The sequence below is a fragment of the Melopsittacus undulatus genome, unplaced genomic scaffold, assembly GCF_012275295.1.
Source record: "Melopsittacus undulatus isolate bMelUnd1 unplaced genomic scaffold, bMelUnd1.mat.Z mat_scaffold_158_arrow_ctg1, whole genome shotgun sequence".
NCBI classification, from domain to species: Eukaryota; Metazoa; Chordata; class Aves; order Psittaciformes; family Psittaculidae; genus Melopsittacus; species Melopsittacus undulatus.
In genome coordinates this window covers 22,217-42,748 of record NW_022994121.1, presented here as the reverse complement: position 1 = coordinate 42,748, position 20,532 = coordinate 22,217, and the positions used below count along the sequence as shown (strand labels likewise).

General features: G+C 53.0%; 2 protein-coding genes across 2 annotated transcripts; both read left to right on the top strand.

Annotated features, from left to right (window-relative positions):
- Positions 1–2,060: 2,060 nt before the first annotated feature.
- On the top strand, positions 2,061–4,217 carry LOC117438353 (uncharacterized). Its single transcript, XM_034073900.1, has 4 exons — positions 2,061–2,135; positions 2,289–2,417; positions 2,719–3,953; positions 4,211–4,217. Exons 1-4 carry the CDS (start codon positions 2,061–2,063, stop codon positions 4,215–4,217), a joined length of 1,446 nt encoding a protein of 481 aa, XP_033929791.1.
- A 418-nt stretch (positions 4,218–4,635) lies between these two features.
- LOC117438352 (uncharacterized) lies at positions 4,636–20,521 on the top strand. Its single transcript, XM_034073899.1, has 3 exons — positions 4,636–4,950; positions 5,355–5,747; positions 20,417–20,521. Exons 1-3 carry the CDS (start codon positions 4,681–4,683, stop codon positions 20,519–20,521), a joined length of 768 nt encoding a protein of 255 aa, XP_033929790.1. The 5' UTR covers positions 4,636–4,680.
- Positions 20,522–20,532: the final 11 nt, after the last annotated feature.

Sequence of the window (20,532 nt, the reverse complement as noted above, 5' to 3'; positions counted from 1 at the left end):
AACCCCTCTTTGCCACACGTGAGTGTGTCACAGACAGCTCTACGTCAGTAGGCTTCTCTCTACCCCCTGATAAAGCTTTGCAGGTTTACAGCACTGCCCTGTTCAAGCTTTTCCTTTATGGAGAAGGTTCTTTTCCAGAACACATACAAGGGATCCCACAAGCACACTCCACACAACTACAAGACTTAAAACACAAACAAAATCCTGACAAACAAGCATTAATAACACACGTGAACATACAGTACAGCAGTACTCATATCATATCGTCAATACCAACATCGTTACCGTGATAATCCACAAAATTAGGTCAAATACCAGCAAGTCACAGACAGAGTTCCAGACAAATACTAACAGCAAAATCCTTACCGTGATAATTTGCAAAACGTGGTCAAACACTGATGAGACACAAACAGATCCAGATGTAAACCAATTGCACTAGTCCGGTTCTGGCTGATTCTTGTGAAATATTTACCTAAGATACTTTCCATTGCTGTTGTTACAGAGCCACCAAGCTTAACGTTACTTAGAAGTGAATTTACTTATTTACAAAGGATTATATTTCATTTTGTACGTGCTTATTTCAGTTTACCACTTCTTTGGGCAACCTGTGACAGTGCCTCTGCCTTTCAAAGCAGAATCTCCTTCTGCTATCCCTCGCCCCTCTTTCTTGGCTGTACTAGCAGTTATGCTCCTGACTGGTGCTGCAATTGGTTGCTCCTCCCTTGTGGTGCCTTTTGCCTCGTTAGCCCCTGCAGAGCTGTGAAGTGGTTCTGGGTGGGGACGTGTGGTCTGCAGGAAACCCCTTGCTCTGTATTTGTTCACTTCCTCCTCTTCCTGTGTATTTTTCTGGCACCAAGTCACCAAACCCCTGGATTAACATCCTCTTTCCTTTCTGTGTGTGCTAGGGGAGATGCCTGTGGTCCCTGCACAGCTTGGGCTTGGAGCCAGCAGCCCAGCTCTCCCTCAGCTTTCCTAATGTCTCTCGTCTGTCAACAAGACCGGTCGCTACTGGTGTCCCCCAGGGCTTGGTATTGTGGCAAGCGTAGCATAACTTCTTCATTAGAATCATAGAATCACAGAACCAGATCATCGATGATCTAGATGAGAGGGTCAAGTGCCCTCTCAGTAAGTTTGCGCACAACACCAAGTTGAGTGGGAGTGTTGATGTGCCGTAGGGCAGGCAGCTCTGCAGAGGGATATGGACAGGCTGGATCAATGGGCCGTGGCCAGTGGTATGAGGTTCAACAAGGCAAAGTCCTGGGTCCTGAATTTGGCTGGGAGCATCCTGGCCTGTATCAGCACCGGTGTGGCTAGCAGGACTAGAGCAATGATTGCCCCCCTGGACTGGGCCGCCCCTCGAGCCCTGTGTGTGGAGAAGAGAAGGCTCAAAAGGGACCTTATTGTTCTCTACAGCTACCTGAGAGGAGGCTGGAGCCAGGAGGTGCCTGGTCTCCTCTCCCAAGGAGCAAGGACTAAACCAAGAAGAAATGGCCCCAAGCTGCACAAGGGGAGGTTTTGACTGGAGATTAGGAGATCACTTCAGGTGTAGTCAGGCATTGGAGCAGGCTGTTCGGGGCAGTGCTGGAGTCGCCATTCCTGGAAATGTACACATGCTGTGTAGACGAGGCCCTCAGTGCCATGGGTCAGTGGTGGCCTTGGCAGTGCTGGGGAACATTTGGCCTTGATGATCTGAAAGGTCTTTTCCAACCTGGCTGACTCTATGACTGCCTGCAGCAGCCCTGCTGTGCCCAGTGGCCACTGACACAATGGCACCAACATCACAAAGCCTCGCTGGTCACTGTGGAGATGCCCGTCACCAGCTGGGACTCGGTGGAAAGAGTCAGGGGCATGGGCATCTCCCTGGCAACTGCCAGGGCTTTGTGGTGTAGGGAGGGTTCCTCATGGCCAGAGGCCATTGTGATGGGGGGTGACACGTTGGTGACCGTGGGGTACATAAGGAGCGAGAGCCCTGGAGTACCTCAGTCCAGAGGAGCAGCCTCCCTCAGGAGGCAGCAAATCCCCTGGAAGCCCACGGCAGTTCAGCGTCCAGGACGTGGAAGATGCCCGTGGGTAAAGAGGCAAACGCCCGTTCCCAGCCCGCTGAGGGCAGGCCAAGCAAGCAGAGAAGGCGCCAGGTGAGGACCAGGGCAGGAGGGAGAGGCCGGTGGTGGGACGGGGCCGCTCGGAGCTGCCTCGGTGACAGGGCCAGGCTTGCTCGCACTGCACGGGCCCCTGTGCCAAGGCAGCCGCCTCCATCACACACCTTTTCCTCCTCCTCCTGCCTGCAGGTGGCTCACAGGCAGCCTGAGGAAGCGCCGCAGGGCAGCCCGAGACAGGCATCGTCCCACCATGGGATCACGCTGCCACGGGTGCCCTACCTGGAGAGGTTTCAGCCTGTCGTCACCCAGCAGGCACAGGTAGGGAGCCGCAGGGAGATGGGGCCAAACGTCTTCCCGACCCCGGGAGATGCTGACGGGCGGGCGGGAGGTGCAGGAGGGAGCAAGCTGAGCCCCGCATGCTGAGCCCCACAGCCTGCCCGGGCATGCCGGGGGTGCTCTGGGCAGTGGGCGTGGGCTGCGGGCGGCCAGCCCTCTCCCCAGCCGGCTCTGAGCCCTGCCCTGGGGCTGGCAGGGGAGCCCAACTGCCTGAGCTCAGCCAGCTGGGATGTGGGCACAAGGGACACTGTCACACAGCCTCTCTGCTCCGCTTCTTTTGCAGATGGGCAGCCTGGGGCACCGAGTGGTGCTGCCCAGCCTCAGCGGCTTGAGACAGGAGCAGATGCTCCAGCTGCCACCATTGGTCACAATGGCACCGCGGCCGCCACCTCGCTCAGAGAGAGCAGTCGGCAGCTGCCGCAGGCTGTCACCTGTAACACCAGCAGCCTCTGCAGCTTCTGGCAGGGTGAGGAACTCGGCCGTTGGCAGCGCAAGCAGCAACCAAGAGCAGCTTCTCAAAACTGCTGCCCAGCTCCACCGTGTCCCCAGTTACGGCAGCAGAGGTGCACGGCCAGAGACCTGTCAGCCTGCCCTGCACAGGTCCAAAGCCTCTGCTCCCACAGGTGAGAGCTCAGGCAGCATGAGCACAGTGCTGCAGAGGTGCAGCACCGGGAGCCAGCGACGTCACCAGCAGCCAGTGGCACGGCAGGAGCCAGCACAAAGCAGGGCTGCAGGGACACAAGCAAGAGCAGACACTGTCCGTGCAGCCAGCAGCAGCAAGGGCCCAGCCACTCAGCCCACACTCAGAAGCAGTAGGCGAGCAGCAGAGCAGCTGCCAGCAATTCCAGCAGAACATATCACTACGTGCATCAACACCGAGATCCCCAGTGTGCACTACAGGCCTGTTGCACAGCGCTTGCCCTCTCTGCCCAGCAAGATCAAGCCTTTGGAGCCGCCGAAGAGGAGCTGCCTGGTCAGAGCTCCTGAGAAAGAGGAGCACCAGGCACGTCTCACTCCCATGCCACGGGCGTGGGCTTCTAATAACGCTGTCCAGAAGGAAGCAGCACCACAGAGACAGAGACATGGGCCTGCCCTGCAGAACACCAAAGTCCCGGATGCAGTTTTGCAGGTCACAACAACATCTGAAAAGATGAAGCCACTGCTCCTGCCTGTGGCTATGGTCCAGAGAACCAACAAGAAGCAGGTGGAACAGCAAGGGATAAGCCAGAAATTGCATGTGGAGATGGCAGAGTTGTCACAGGCAGCACTTAAGGACAATGAGTTTCCTGTGGCTGCAGAGACTCGGGGAGAGGCAGCTGGAGACCTGGAGAGTGTGTGTCCTGTCCTGGCCGGTGCCACAGACACCGAGCTGGCAGCTCCTCCTCTGGCTGGAGCTGCTGAGGAAGAGCAGCACCCTGCACCTCTCACTTCCGTGGAACAAGAGCAGGAGGAGGCACCGGAAGCACCTTCCCACGGCTTTGACAAGGAGGAGGTAGAAGAAGAGGAGTGCAGAAAGTGGTTGGCCCTGCTCAGCCCCACTGCCTTGGAGTTGGTTATGCAGGAAACAGCCAGGTGCTTTGTGATGGACGTTGTGCACAAGGCTGTGGCTGCCATGCAGGCAAGAGCTGAGCAGGAAAAGGAGCAGGAGGATGTGGCCCAAAGCCACGGGGATGTGTCAATGGCACCAGTGACACCAGTAACACTCGAGGACATCGAGACTCCTATGGCTGTAGAGCCTCAGGCAGAGCCCAGCTCAGCCCCTTTCTCCCCTGCAGCAGATGAGGCTGGAGAGGACACAGTGTCGCCCATGTCTGCCAACCAAAAAGAAGCCAGGAGAGCCATTATCCCTCTGACAGAAGACAAGCAGGAAGATGCAGCTGCATTGACAGAGATCCCTGGGGCAGAGGGTCAGAAACCCCACCTTGCCACAGGGGCAGATGTACAGACAACATCTGTAGCACAAGAGCAGGAGGAGGCACCGGAAGCACCTTCCCATGGCTTTGACAAGGAGGAGGTAGAAGAAGAGGAGAGGAGAAAGTCATTGGCCCTGCTCAGCCCCAATGCCTTGGAGTTGGTTATGCAGGAAACAGCCAGGTGCTTTGTGATGGACGTTGTGCACAAGGCTGTGGCTGCCATGCAGGCAAGAGCTGAGCAGGAAAAGGAGCAGGAGGATGTGGCCCAAAGCCACGGGGATGTGTCAGTGGCACCAGCGACGCCAGTAACACTTGAGGACATCGAGACTCCTATGGCTGTGGAGCCTCAGGCAGAGCCCAGCTCAGCCCCTTTCACCAAAGCTGCAGATGAGGCTGGAGAAGTCATGGTTTCTCCCGTGCCTGGAGATTATCAACAGGAGGCCGGCAGAGCTGTTGTCTCCCCAGCACAACATGAGGAGGAAGTTCTGGCTGCAGTGACGATGATCCCTGGGGCAGAGTCTGGGATATCTTACCTTGCGCCTGGAGCAGATGATGAAGGAGAAGCAGCAGCTTCACCTTTGAGTCAGGGCTCGCAGCCCCAGGTGAGTGACACCCCTGTGACTGGCATTGGGGATCCCAAGGTGCTGGAGGCAACCCCAGATCCCAAAGTGCGTGTGTCAGGGGCATTGCTCGTGTTCCCTGTGCCTTCCAGCTGACAATCCCTCCTTCCCCTGCCTGTGTTCTTGCTCTCCCATCCGGCACCCCTCCTCTGGAGGAAAGGCACTGAAGGAGAGCAGCCCGTGAGGGACCTCCCCAGTGAGCAGCCACCAGCAGCAACCCCAGAGCCCAGGTGACGGCCAATGCACCACCCAGGCCTGGCGCTGGACACAGGTCTGCAGGGGAGAAAGCAGCCCATGGCACAGCACCCACACAGCTACCTGCAGCCCTGAGAGAGACACATCTAGGGAGAGCTGTCATCTCCTGATGTTCTGCTGTATGTTTACAGGAGGAGCCAGCGGCCTTCCCTGAGGAGAACGATGAGGAGGCCAAGCAGGAACTGGACTGTGTTAGTGACAAAGAGCTGTCCCAAGGGGAAGCCCTCACCATGTACAACATCTGCGTCAGCCCTTTGGTGCCAGAGCTCTTCCAGGACGCCCGAGCAGACATCCATCTGGAATCCAGCATCCGCAGCAATGTGGGCACAAATGCGACATCAGAGGCAGCTGGAGACCTGCAGAGTGTGTCTCCTGTCCTGGCCGGTGCCACAGACACCGAGCTGGCAGCTCCTCCTCTGGCTGGAGCTGCTGAGGAAGAGCAGCACCCTGCACCTCTCACTTCCGTGGAACAAGAGCAGGAGGAGGCACCGGAAGCACCTTCCCACGGCTTTGACAAGGAGGAGGTAGAAGAAGAGGAGTGCAGAAAGTGGTTGGCCCTGCTCAGCCCCACTGCCTTGGAGTTGGTTATGCAGGAAACAGCCAGGTGCTTTGTGGTGGACGTTGTGCACAAGGCTGTGGCTGCCATGCAGGCAAGAGCTGAGCAGGAAAAGGAGCAGGAGGATGTGGCCCAAAGTGAAACAGAGGCACAGAGAAAGCCATCTGCCCTGCTCAGCCCTAAAGCCTGTAAGATGATACAACCAAAAAGAGACAGGAACTTCGTGAGAGGCGTCCTGCACAAGCCTTTGTCTGTTATCTGCAAAATGGACAAGCAGCCAACACCAGCACAGGCCCAGAGAGAGGCACCAACACAGGCCAGGAGCCTGGGCACAGATAGACAGGGACCAGGACAGGCCTTTACACAAGGACTAGTACCACCACACGCCCAGAGACAGGCCCCACGAAGGGTCTCAGTTATCGACAGAGCTCTGCAGGTTGTATTCAGGCGCAAAGTGAGGAAAGCACCTGAAGAGCATCTAGGAGAGGCCAGCAGAACCTTTGCCTCCCCGCGATTCTACAGGGATGAAGAGGCAGTGCCTGCAGCAGCTCAGGACACCGAGGAGGAGCCAAGTACATCATTTTTTCCAGTGGCACCCAGGCCAGGCTGGTGGCACCGGTTGCGCCAGTCTGAGAATGCCAGGGCCTCCCCTACCTGGGAGACAATTGAAAGCCAACAGGGGAAAACCCCCATGAAAATGCAAAAGTGGCAGCTGCAATCACGACGTAACCTGCCACCCGTTGATGCCCATTCCACCACCTATGCTTGGGGAACCGCCAACCCAAAAGAAGGATTGCATGGCACCAGAGATAAACACGTCCGAGAGCAACAACTATCCTTCTTCAGAAGGGCACTGAAGCCTCTGCGCAGGGCTTTCCACAGATCCTGCATCAGCCCGCAAGAGGAAGGATAATGCCCCACTGTCAGCTCCAGGCCCGAGGTAGCTGCGCTGAGAACGTCGTGCTCGCTGTGGACACTTCTTGAGCCAATAAACCAGATCCCTTTCTCCCCAGTTCTTGCTTCTGTCTGCTCCAGCTTTTCCCTTGTGTCAGTAGCAGAGAAAGCTGCGGAGCGACCTCTTTCCTTGCAGCACTTTCCAGCTGCTGAGCTTGCAGTCCTGCTGGCTCTTGGCAGCACATGTTGGCCAAGTAGGAAAAGCTCATCCTGATGGGATGAAACAGTGTGTGATGCAGTGGCTCCCACATCAGCTGGCTTTTGAAGCCCGGTGCCTGCTGCAGCCCGGTGACTGGAGTGACAGGGGTGTAGAAGGGATGGGAGGAATAAGGAACAAGGCTTAGGATTGCTAAGGCCAGAGATAAGGGACGAGAGATTGTGATTCTCCTGCTCCTCCTGCACACGCAAGCTCTGGAGCAATGCAGGGAGAAGCTGGCGATGTTTCCAGAAGCAGAACTGTAAATGGACAGCAGAGGGGTGACTCCACTCAATCCCCCCGCTCCCCATCCTACAGCTTCTGACCAACCGAGCAGGGGGGCTCTTGCAGCTGCCCTGAGCCGTGGCCTCGGGTCCCCAGGGCTGCAGCAGAGGAACGACAGGGAGGTGGCCCTGAGGCTGCAGAGGTACTTGTGCAGGAATGTGCACACTGCTCTTGGTTTGTGTTTGGGATTGGAAAATCACCGTGCACTCCTGGCCACCCTGTGAGCAGCTGGCACACAAAGCTCCACAGTGCAACTCAGCCCACACGTCATTCTCATACCCATGGCAGCAGCGGTGCTTTCCAGGTTAGGAACATGGGGCAAGCAGCAGAGCACCTGCCAGCAATGCCGGCAGCGAGCATCAATTCCTGCATCAACAGCAAGTTCCTTAGTGTGCACTCTTGCAGGCTGAGTCCTTGTCATGGGTTCAGCAGTAGCAGTCATTTTTTCTCCTTCTTGGTAGCTGGTGCAGTGCTGTGTTTTGACTTTCGGGCTGGGAACGGCTGCTGATAGCAAGTATGTTTTGAGTTACTGCTCAAATGTTTGGTTTGTCCAAGGCCTTTTCTGAGCTCGTGCTCTGCCAGGGAGGAGGGGAAGCCAGGAGGAAGGAGAGACAGGACACCTGACCCAGGCTAGCCAAAGGGGTATTCCATACCATAGCACATCACACCCAGGATGTAACTGGGAGTTACCCGGCAGGGCTGGGACTCTGGGGGGATGGAGGAGGTATCGGTTGGTGCTCGGTCGGGCAGGGTGGGATGAGTTATGGGTTGGTGGCTGGTGAGGTGTTGTATTCTCTTCACTTGTTATTTCCTTTATCATTATTGTTTGTAGTAGCAGTAGTGATTTGTGTTATACCTTAGTTATTAAACCGTTCTTATCTCAACCCGTGGGGGCTACCTTCTTTGGATTCTCCTTTCTAACACTCCGGGAGTTGGGGGAGCAAGGGAGGGAGTGAGTTAACAAGCTGCATGGCTGGTTTTAAACCACGACACTCCTGTGACACCAGCAGCCTCTGCTGAGCGCCCCTGCATGGAGGAACCTTTGAGCTGCTCCCAGCCCATCACCCCTTTGCTCCATCACCTGCTCTCCATCAGAGCTGGCTTTTTAATTCTTGTTGTGCATTTTCTGCAGTGGGATGTGCTGGGGAAAGTGATGGTCCTGTCCCAGTTCCTCCTATTGCAAAAGTAGGCATCAGCTCGTGCTGTGGTTTCTGGGAGAGGGGAACCTTGCCCGGAAAGGAAGCATTCCACTTCCCAAAGAAGCCACACTCTGGTTTCCACTAACACTTTCCAGAGTGGCAGGAAGAAACCTGCCTCCAGGGTGCAGCAGATGCAGAGCATGAGCAGACCCACTCTGAAAAATGCTCCTTATTGGGTGGGTTGTTTGGAGCTCTCCAAAGGGCTCTGGAGGTTTCTGGGAAGTGAGTCTCGAAAACTTCTCAGGTTGTGCTCACTCTCTGTGACCACAACAAACTCAGGCTGAGAGTAAGGACAAGGGTGTGATCCCCTAAGGATGGAAAACCACACTGTGGCTAGCTGAAAATCAGAGCTCTCAGTTGTCTTGTGCAGCCAGGTCACAGGTAACTTCTCCTGGAGATAAGCTGGCCAAGGTAGCTCCTGGAATTTGGAGTAGAGCACAAGCCCAGACCACTGGCAGTGCTGGGAAGTCACCAATGGGTGACTGGATGAATGAATGATCTGAGTGAATGGATCTGCACCCAGGAGATGCCTTGGATGGAGATGTCTCTTCTCCTTGCAGGTAGAGAGCTTGAAGAGCTGTCACCTTGCTGCCTTCTGCTGATGGTGGGTGCTGCCTGCAGGGCGCCGGACGACCGATGCTGTCCAGCCTCTTCTGGGCTCACCTCTGAATTGCTCAAAGTCTAAACCCCACAAATAGTTTTGTGTAAAACCCCAGACTGGGCTGTTCCTGTGCTGTCCTGTCCTGCTCCTCCCCTGGCACCGAGCACCTCCTTGGCAGGGCTGGATGTGGCTGATGTACTCCAGAGCTCTTGACCTCGCCTGCCTTCCTCCAGAAGCCATGTGGGCTGAGTGCTTGTGGGTGAGTTGATGGTTCTGGAAGGAAGCACCATCCCCACTGGACACACACCTGGTCCCGGGAGTGCCGGTGTGTGCTGCAGTGCAGTCCTGCCTCCCCAGGGCTTGGGCCCCTCACCTTGGCCTCCCACGGTGCTGCCGTATGCTGTGCCTGGGACTTGCTAGGGTGGATCAGGGGCTGGGACCACGGGCATTCTACTCAGCTTGGTCTTTGGACAGAGGGAGAAGGGCAGGATTTTGATGTCATGTGACTGGGGAGTCCGGGAGATGTGTGAAGGTGGCAAGGGATGGAGCAACAAAGTTGTTTCAGAAAGCAAAACTCCCCATGTGGGTGCTTTAGAACAGCAGTGTGCCTGGAGGGGAGATGCAGGGATGTTCCCCAGCCTCAGCTCTTCTTCACCGGAAGGATGGAGTATTTTAACTTTTAGAAGTTTAAGTTGACAAGCAGGTATTCTTCATTGCAACCCTGGGAGACACAGGGGAGATCTCCTCCTAAGGTGCCCAATCCGAGCATCAAATAGACCATGATTATATTGTTGCTCTATCTACACACATATCCATTACATTTCTGGTAAATATCATACATATTCAGTAGTTTTCCAAGAACCTTGTTGCATAATTCCCAGCCATTTTTGCATGTGAAGTAGACAAATGCTTATGCCAACTTAATCGGCTCAGAAACACTGCTGACATAGGTGAATGACTCTATAGATTCGTAGAATCATAGAATAGTTAGAGTTGGAAAGGACCTGAAGAGGTCCTTAAGAGATTCAGGTTAGACATTTGCTAGAAGTTCTTCCTTGTGAGGCGCTGGCACAGGGTGCCCGGAGAAGCTGTGGCTGTCCCATCCACTGCCCCACGCAGTGTTCAAGGCCAGGTTGGACACAGGGGCTTGGAGCAACCTGCCCTAGCAGAAGATGTCCCTGCTCGTGGCAGGGGCTTGGAACTGGAGGAGCTTTAAGGTTCCTCGCATCCCAAACCGGGCTGAGATTCGATGATTCTGGAATCAATATCTTGTTGAGGAGAGGATGCCCTTGAAGGAAGGATTGAAAGGGAACTCCCAGGCTTTTCCCAGACCACACAGCCAAAGGGAGGCAGAGCAGTGCTGATGGGCTGCAGGTAAGGGGTGTGTCTTAGACAGACATCTACTCTCCGTGCTGCTGTCTTGCTTCCCTCCCAAACTGTTAACCCAGCAATTACTTGGCCTTTCCTTTATTTCCAGATTCCTGTCCCAGGTGGAAGGAGATGAAGATGCAGTGTGTCAGCCAGAGCACATGAGTCACAGACACCTTGGTAACTCACTGGCATTAGCTGCGCTGTGGGTTAAGCCCAGCTGGTAACTCAGCACCACAGAGCCGCTTGCTCACCCCCTGCTCTGTCCCCAGCCTCCCTCCAGGCAAGATGTGGGGGGAGGAGAATTGAAAGAATTCTTCACGCATTGACATAAGAACAGTCCCATAGCTAAAGTATAATATACACCTACTTCTACTAGTACTAGTACTAGTAATAATTGTGATGACAAGAGGAGAGAGAATATGAAACTAAAAAGGCAAAGGAAGAAAACAATAGCCAGCAGTGATGCACAATAGAGTTGCTCAGCACCCCCTCCCCTAGCTGCAGCCTGACCCTTTGGGGTGATTCCCCACAGTTTCCATACTGCTCATGACGTGCTGTAGGATGGAATACCCCTTTGGTTAGTTTGGGTAAGGTGTTCTGTCTCTGCTTCCTCACTGCTTCTTGTGCCCCTCCTTGCTGACAGTGTATGAGACTGAAAAGTCCAACACTACACACTGTCTCTCCTGCCCTGAAAGACTGTGATGATAGATGGAGCCTGACATCACGGACTGAATGAACGCAGCGAGCTTTACAGGGATGGTCCATGGACTAAGGAATGATATTTGTCTCTGTGTGTGTATGTGTATACATTTTGAGACAAAAAGCAATGGTATATTGAAAAACGTGGGAACTGAGCATGATGTGAATGGTATTGAATAAGGGATGGATGCTGTCCTAGGTTCAACTGTAACAGTTATTTTTCTCCTTCCTAGTATCTGGTGCAGTGCTGTGTTTTGGCTTTAGTCTGAGAACAGTGCTGATAACACACCAATGGTTCAGTTGTTGCTTATTAGTACTTATCCTGATAAAGAACTTTTCAGTCTCATGCTCTGCCTTCAATGAAGACCATGTTAGAAGTTTAGAAGGTTCTGGAGGAGGTCAACATCACTCAAGTCTACCTGGGCTTACTCCTAGTGACATTCAGAATGCATCTGTTGAAGCTGCTCTTGGCCAGGAACACCATGCTGCCCAGGACAGTGTTGAGGAAGGACAACTGAGGAAGAGTCCCCTGTCTCAAAGATGGATTCATTCGAGGTTGTATCACTTTCTCCTCATTTCACACGGATACTTCTCTGTATGTCCCCATCTGATGGGGATGAAGAGGATGACTCCATCCCCTACCCAGCCCCGCTCACAGGCTGGTTCCTGCCTCTCCCCCCACTGACAGAATCACAGAATCACAGAATCCCGAGGGTTGGAACGAACCTCAAAAGATCATCTAGTCCAACCCCCCTGCAAGAGCAGGGTAACCTAGAGTACATCACACAGGAACTTGTCCAGGCGGGCCTTGAATATCTCCAACGTAGGAGACTCCACAACCTCCCTGGGCAACCTGTTCCAGTGCTCTGTCAATCTCACAGTAAAGAAGTTCTTCCTGATGTTCACATGGAACCTCCTATGCTCCAGTTTACACCCATTGCCCCTTGTCCTATCACTGGATATCACTGAAAAAAGCCTAGCTCCATCATCCTGACACCCACCCTTTAAGTATTTGTAAACACTGATGAGGTCACCCCTCAGTCTCCTCTTCTCCAAGCTAAAGAGACCCAGCTCCCTCAGCCTCTCCTCATAAGGGAGGTGTTCCACTCCTTTAATCATCTTTGTGGCTCTGCGCTGGACTCTTTCAAGCAATTCCCTGTCCTTCTTGAACTGAGGGGCCCAGAACTGGACGCAATATTCCAGATGTGGCCTCACCAAGGCAGAGTAGAGGGGGAGAAGAACCTCTCTTGCCCTACTAACCACAGCCTTTCTAATGCATCCTAGGATGCCATTTGCCTTCTTGGTCACAAGGGCACATTACTGGCTCATGGTCATCCTCCTGTCCACCAGGACCCCCAGGTCCCTTTCCCGTTCACTCCTTTCCAGCAGGTCAACCCCCAACCTGTAGAAGAACATGGGCTTCTTCTTCCCCAGGTGCAAGACTCTACACTTGCCCTTGTTGAATTTCATCAAGTTTCTCCCTGCCCAACTCTGCAGCCTGTCCAGGTCTTGCTGAATGGCAACACAGCCTTCTGGTGTGTCAGCTACTCCTCCCAGTTTAGTGTCATCAGCGAACTTGCTGAGGGTACACTCGGTTCCCTCATCCAGGTCGTTGATGAAAATATTAAACAGCACTGGTCCCAGCACCGGCCCCTGAGGGACTCCACTAGTCACAGACCTCCAGCTAGATTCCGTGCCATTGACCACAACTCTCTGCCTCCTTCCTTTCAACCAGTTCTTGATCCACCTCACTACCTGATCATCAAGCCCACACTTTCTTAGCTTATCTATGAGAATGCTGTGGGAGACCGTATCAAATGCCTTACTGAAATCAAGAAAAACCACATCTACTGCTCTACCATCATCCCTCCACCTAGTCACTTCCTCATAGAAGGCTATAAGGTTGGTCAAACATGACTTCCCCTTCATAAAACCATGTTAGCTGTTCTTAATAACCCCCTCATCCTTGATATGCTTAGAGATGGAGTCAAGAATAAGTTGTTCCATCACCTTTCCAGGGACAGAGGTAAGGCTGACCGGTCTATAATTACCCGGGTCCTCCTTCTTGCCTTTCTTATAGACTGGTGTGACATTTGCCATCTTCCAATCCTCAGGCACCTCTCCCGTTTCCCACAATTTACCAAGGATTATGAAGAGTGGCCTAGCAATGACCTCCGCCAGCTCCCTCAGCACCCGTGGGTGTATTCCATCTGGACCCATTGATTTATAGATGTCCAGATTGCATAGCTGATCCCTAACCCAATCCTCATCTACCAAAGCAAACTCCTCCTTTGTCCTGACTCCTTCTGGGGCTACAAGAATCTGGGGCCCCTGGGGAGAGTCTGCAGGAGTAAAGACAGAGGCAAAGAAAGCGTTCAGCACTTCTGCCTTCCTTGTATCCTCTGTCTCCAGGGCACCCACCTCGTTCAGCAGTGGGCCTATATTGCCTCTTGTGTTAGTTTTATTTGCTATGTATTTGAAGAAGCCCTTTCTATTGTCCTTAATCCGACTAGCAAGATTAAGTTCCAAGGAGGCCTTAGCTGTCCTAATTGCCTCCCTACATCCTCTAACAACTGTCCTATATTCCTCCCAAGTGGCCAGCCCCTCTTTCCATAATCCATAGATTCTCCTTTTCCACTTGAGTTTACCCAGCAGCTCCTTGTTTAACCACGCTGGTCTCCTAGATCCCTTACTTGATTTCCTACTCATTGGGATGCTCTGATCCTGAGCTTGGAAGAAATGGTCCTTGAATGCTGACCAACTATCATGAGCCCCTTTACCGCCTAGTACCCTTTCCCATGAGACTTCCCTTAGCAGTTGATTGAACAGGCCAAAGTTGGCCCTTCAGAAATCCAGAGCTGTGGCCTTGCTAGGTATTCTATTCCTCCCACACAGGATCCTAAACTCCACCATCTCATGGTCACTGCAACCAAAGCTGCCATTGACCATCACCACTTCAACCAGACCCTCCTTGTTGGTGAGTACTAAATCTAGCAGTGCTCCTCTCCTAGTTGGTTTGTCCACCATTTGCATTAAGAAGTTATCATCAATGCACTGGAGGAACCTCCTAGACTGTGAATGATTGGCTGTGTGAGTCTTCCAGCAAATATCAGGGTAGTTAAAATTCCCCATGAGGACTAAGGCATGTAGTCATGAGGCCACTTCCAGTTGCCTGTAGAAAGCCTCATCAACTCCTTCGTCCTGATCAGGAGGTCTATAATAGACTCCCACAACTGTATCACCCGTACCAGCCTGTCCCTTAATTTGTACCCACAGACATTCTACTTTCTCCTCATCTGCCCCTGGACAGAACTCAATACATTCTAGTCTCTCTCTCACATAAAGAGCAACTCCACCACCTCGCTTTGCTGAACTATCTTTCCTAAAAAGGACATAGCCATCCATGAGCACATTCCAGTCATGTGAGCTGTCCCACCATGTCTCTGTAATTGTCACTAGGTCATAACCTTTAGACCACACACAGACTTCTAACTGCTCCTGTTTATTCCCCATGCTGCGTGCATTGGTGTACAGGCATTTCAGGGAGCGAGCAGAGCACGCTGATGGCACCCTTGGGAGGTGGAAGGCCTTTTGGTCTTCATTAATAGTAGAACAATGCCTCACTAGTTCAGCTACGACCCCCTCGCACTTTGAATCTAACCTGAAGCTCTGTGAGTGAGCTCTGCTAACTCTTGTCCTAGTACCCTTTTTCACCTGCGGGACAGGGTCTAAACTATCCTTTCCCACAAATTAAACAATAGATTGATAGTCCTCCCTAGACCACCATCCTTCAAGCCCTAGCATGTTTCTCTTGGGCTTGTCCCTACCAGGCCCAGTTAAATCCCCTTCCCCCTTCATATCTAGTTTAAAGCCCTATCAATAAGCCCTGCTAACCCCTGCCCCAAAACCCTTCTCCCCCCCTGGGACTGGTGTATCCCACCTGCCACCAGCAAACCAGGTGTCTCATACAGCAGCCCATGATTGAAAAATCCAAAACCCTGCCTATGGCACCAGTCACGTAGCCATACATTAATCTGCAGAATCTTCCTATCTATCTCTTCACCCTTGCTTGTAACAGGTAAAAACAGCACTTGCGCTCCAGACCCTTTAACCAGCTGTCCGAGGGCCCTGAAGTCTCTCTTCATTGCCCTTGCCCTCCTTGTAATAATTTCATCACTGCCAACCTGAAAAACCAGCAGTGGATAGTAGTCAGAGGGCTGCACCAGATCAGAGAGTTTCTTTTTAACATCTCTAATCCAAGCCCCAGGTAGGCAGCAGACTTCCCTGTGGGATGGATCCGGTCGACAAATGGGCCCTTCTGTTCCTCTCAGAAGGGAGTCACCCACCACAATTACTCTTCTTTTCATCTTGGTTGGGGAAGTTCTAAGGCATGGGGGTGAGTGACAAGCCCTAGGTGACTCACTAGATAGATGTACCTCTCCATCTCCATTTACCTGGCCCTCTAGTTCCAAGACCTCATACCTGTTATTCAAGGGCAACTGGGAGGGAGGAAGGGATTGCGAGGGTTTTCGCTTACCTCTCCGAGGAGGGACCTCCCTCCATCCATCCTTGTCCCTTAAGTTCTCTCCTTCTGTCTGATGGTAGGAGGGAAGGGGATCCATCACTTGTTCAACCACTTCCCTCTGCCCCTGCCTTAGGGTGTGGCTCCACCAATCTATTTCACTTTCACATTCGCTGATGGCTCTCAACCTTTCTACCTCCTCCCTCAGTTCAACCACCTGCCTGAGCAGATCATGTATTTGCTCACAGCGAACACAAGCAGTGTCACTGGCTCCCTCCAATACAAGTGCCAGGCTCAGGCATTCGCTGCAGCCAGAGACCTGCACAGCCTCATGTCTGCAGGAAGGCTCAGTCTGGGTACCCACATTATTACTCACTACTGCTTTTGATCGTGCTGTAACCATGATCTATCTGGTCAATCGATCCGTCTACGTCTCTCCACACAAACAAGCACTCCTTCCCCTCCTGAGCTCCAGGTGAGTCCTCTTGATGAGGCGGTTAGCCCACTTGCCAGCTCGCTTGCCTGCCTGCGCGAACTGCAGTGCAAACTGCCTCGACCCGCTCTGTTTGCCTGCTCTGTTCGCCGACAATGAATAACTGTAGCTGTTGGGTTCAAATTGGGTGCCTGACCCTTATTCCATAGGGTATGCATAACCTACAGAACATATGAATGTGAGTGGCTATTTTTCTTGATGATCAGAATTCCACTCTTCTTTCGCTTTGTTATTGTGTTTGGCAAGGATTGCTATTTAAACTGACAACATTTGTTTCCATTTCATTTTGGGGTAGTTTGCCATCATTTGATATGTACAGAAAGCTTAGACAACTGTGATATTCTATAACTATTTTCAGTGTAACTGAGTATCCTTGCATGAAATTCCATCTCCACACTTAAACTGCCTGCATGGTTATCTGGAGGGCATCCTCTCCTCAACAAGATATTGATTCCAGAATCATCGAATCTCAGCCCGGTTTGGGATGCGAGGAACCTTAAAGCTCCTCCAGTTCCAAGCCCCTGCCACGAGCAGGGACATCTTCTGCTAGGGCAGGTTGCTCCAAGCCCCTGTGTCCAACCTGGCCTTGAACACTGCGTGGGGCAGTGGATGGGACAGCCACAGCTTCTCCGGGCACCCTGTGCCAGCGCCTCACAAGGAAGAACTTCTAGCAAATGTCTAACCTGAATCTCTTAAGGACCTCTTCAGGTCCTTTCCAACTCTAACTATTCTATGATTCTACGAATCTATAGAGTCATTCACCTATGTCAGCAGTGTTTCTGAGCCGATTAAGTTGGCATAAGCATTTGTCTACTTCACATGCAAAAATGGCTGGGAATTATGCAACAAGGTTCTTGGAAAACTACTGAATATGTATGATATTTACCAGAAATGTAATGGATATGTGTGTAGATAGAGCAACAATATAATCATGGTCTATTTGATGCTCGGATTGGGCACCTTAGGAGGAGATCTCCCCTGTGTCTCCCAGGGTTGCAATGAAGAATACCTGCTTGTCAACTTAAACTTTGTTGGTGAGTTCTTAATGAGTTCTAAAAGTTAAAATACTCCATCCCTTCCGGTGAAGAAGAGCTGAGGCTGGGGAACATCCCTGCATCTCCCCTCCAGGCACACTGCTGTTCTAAAGCACCCACATGGGGAGTTTTGCTTTCTGAAACAACTTTGTTGCTCCATCCCTTGCCACCTTCACACATCTCCCGGACTCCCCAGTCACATGACATCAAAATCCTGCCCTTCTCCCTCTGTCCAAAGACCAAGCTGAGTAGAATGCCCGTGGTCCCAGCCCCTGATCCACCCTAGCAAGTCCCAGGCACAGCATACGGCAGCACCGTGGGAGGCCAAGGTGAGGGGCCCAAGCCCTGGGGAGGCAGGACTGCACTGCAGCACACACCGGCACTCCCGGGACCAGGTGTGTGTCCAGTGGGGATGGTGCTTCCTTCCAGAACCATCAACTCACCCACAAGCACTCAGCCCACATGGCTTCTGGAGGAAGGCAGGCGAGGTCAAGAGCTCTGGAGTACATCAGCCACATCCAGCCCTGCCAAGGAGGTGCTCGGTGCCAGGGGAGGAGCAGGACAGGACAGCACAGGAACAGCCCAGTCTGGGGTTTTACACAAAACTATTTGTGGGGTTTAGACTTTGAGCAATTCAGAGGTGAGCCCAGAAGAGGCTGGACAGCATCGGTCGTCCGGCGCCCTGCAGGCAGCACCCACCATCAGCAGAAGGCAGCAAGGTGACAGCTCTTCAAGCTCTCTACCTGCAAGGAGAAGAGACATCTCCATCCAAGGCATCTCCTGGGTGCAGATCCATTCACTCAGATCATTCATTCATCCAGTCACCCATTGGTGACTTCCCAGCACTGCCAGTGGTCTGGGCTTGTGCTCTACTCCAAATTCCAGGAGCTACCTTGGCCAGCTTATCTCCAGGAGAAGTTACCTGTGACCTGGCTGCACAAGACAACTGAGAGCTCTGATTTTCAGCTAGCCACAGTGTGGTTTTCCATCCTTAGGGGATCACACCCTTGTCCTTACTCTCAGCCTGAGTTTGTTGTGGTCACAGAGAGTGAGCACAACCTGAGAAGTTTTCGAGACTCACTTCCCAGAAACCTCCAGAGCCCTTTGGAGAGCTCCAAACAACCCACCCAATAAGGAGCATTTTTCAGAGTGGGTCTGCTCATGCTCTGCATCTGCTGCACCCTGGAGGCAGGTTTCTTCCTGCCACTCTGGAAAGTGTTAGTGGAAACCAGAGTGTGGCTTCTTTGGGAAGTGGAATGCTTCCTTTCCGGGCAAGGTTCCCCTCTCCCAGAAACCACAGCACGAGCTGATGCCTACTTTTGCAATAGGAGGAACTGGGACAGGACCATCACTTTCCCCAGCACATCCCACTGCAGAAAATGCACAACAAGAATTAAAAAGCCAGCTCTGATGGAGAGCAGGTGATGGAGCAAAGGGGTGATGGGCTGGGAGCAGCTCAAAGGTTCCTCCATGCAGGGGCGCTCAGCAGAGGCTGCTGGTGTCACAGGAGTGTCGTGGTTTAAAACCAGCCATGCAGCTTGTTAACTCACTCCCTCCCTTGCTCCCCCAACTCCCGGAGTGTTAGAAAGGAGAATCCAAAGAAGGTAGCCCCCACGGGTTGAGATAAGAACGGTTTAATAACTAAGGTATAACACAAATCACTACTGCTACTACAAACAATAATGATAAAGGAAATAACAAGTGAAGAGAATACAACACCTCACCAGCCACCAACCCATAACTCATCCCACCCTGCCCGACCGAGCACCAACCGATACCTCCTCCATCCCCCCAGAGTCCCAGCCCTGCCGGGTAACTCCCAGTTACATCCTGGGTGTGATGTGCTATGGTATGGAATACCCCTTTGGCTAGCCTGGGTCAGGTGTCCTGTCTCTCCTTCCTCCTGGCTTCCCCTCCTCCCTGGCAGAGCACGAGCTCAGAAAAGGCCTTGGACAAACCAAACATTTGAGCAGTAACTCAAAACATACTTGCTATCAGCAGCCGTTCCCAGCCCGAAAGTCAAAACACAGCACTGCACCAGCTACCAAGAAGGAGAAAAAATGACTGCTACTGCTGAACCCATGACAAGGACTCAGCCTGCAAGAGTGCACACTAAGGAACTTGCTGTTGATGCAGGAATTGATGCTCGCTGCCGGCATTGCTGGCAGGTGCTCTGCTGCTTGCCCCATGTTCCTAACCTGGAAAGCACCGCTGCTGCCATGGGTATGAGAATGACGTGTGGGCTGAGTTGCACTGTGGAGCTTTGTGTGCCAGCTGCTCACAGGGTGGCCAGGAGTGCACGGTGATTTTCCAATCCCAAACACAAACCAAGAGCAGTGTGCACATTCCTGCACAAGTACCTCTGCAGCCTCAGGGCCACCTCCCTGTCGTTCCTCTGCTGCAGCCCTGGGGACCCGAGGCCACGGCTCAGGGCAGCTGCAAGAGCCCCCCTGCTCGGTTGGTCAGAAGCTGTAGGATGGGGAGCGGGGGGATTGAGTGGAGTCACCCCTCTGCTGTCCATTTACAGTTCTGCTTCTGGAAACATCGCCAGCTTCTCCCTGCATTGCTCCAGAGCTTGCGTGTGCAGGAGGAGCAGGAGAATCACAATCTCTCGTCCCTTATCTCTGGCCTTAGCAATCCTAAGCCTTGTTCCTTATTCCTCCCATCCCTTCTACACCCCTGTCACTCCAGTCACCGGGCTGCAGCAGGCACCGGGCTTCAAAAGCCAGCTGATGTGGGAGCCACTGCATCACACACTGTTTCATCCCATCAGGATGAGCTTTTCCTACTTGGCCAACATGTGCTGCCAAGAGCCAGCAGGACTGCAAGCTCAGCAGCTGGAAAGTGCTGCAAGGAAAGAGGTCGCTCCGCAGCTTTCTCTGCTACTGACACAAGGGAAAAGCTGGAGCAGACAGAAGCAAGAACTGGGGAGAAAGGGATCTGGTTTATTGGCTCAAGAAGTGTCCACAGCGAGCACGACGTTCTCAGCGCAGCTACCTCGGGCCTGGAGCTGACAGTGGGGCATTATCCCTCCTCTTGCGGGCTGATGCAGGATCTGTGGAAAGCCCTGCGCAGAGGCTTCAGTGCCCTTCTGAAGAAGGATAGTTGTTGCTCTCGGACGTGTTTATCTCTGGTGCCATGCAATCCTTCTTTTGGGTTGGCGGTTCCCCAAGCATAGGTGGTGGAATGGGCATCAACGGGTGGCAGGTTACGTCGTGATTGCAGCTGCCACTTTTGCATTTTCATGGGGGTTTTCCCCTGTTGGCTTTCAATTGTCTCCCAGGTAGGGGAGGCCCTGGCATTCTCAGACTGGCGCAACCGGTGCCACCAGCCTGGCCTGGGTGCCACTGGAATAAATGATGTACTTGGCTCCTCCTCGGTGTCCTGAGCTGCTGCAGG

Coding starts and splice junctions, on each gene's coding strand:
- LOC117438352 (XM_034073899.1), top strand. CDS start 4,681: ATGGCTGTGGAGCCTCAGGCAGAGCCCAGCTCAGCCCCTTTCACCAAA. Junction 4,951..5,354: donor GTCAGGGCTCGCAGCCCCAG/GTGAGTGACACC, acceptor GTATGTTTACAG/GAGGAGCCAGCGGCCTTCCC. Junction 5,748..20,416: donor ACGGCTTTGACAAGGAGGAG/GTAGAAGAAGAG, acceptor ATTGTCTCCCAG/GTAGGGGAGGCCCTGGCATT.
- LOC117438353 (XM_034073900.1), top strand. CDS start 2,061: ATGCCCGTGGGTAAAGAGGCAAACGCCCGTTCCCAGCCCGCTGAGGGC. Junction 2,136..2,288: donor GCAAGCAGAGAAGGCGCCAG/GTGAGGACCAGG, acceptor TCCTGCCTGCAG/GTGGCTCACAGGCAGCCTGA. Junction 2,418..2,718: donor TCGTCACCCAGCAGGCACAG/GTAGGGAGCCGC, acceptor CTTCTTTTGCAG/ATGGGCAGCCTGGGGCACCG.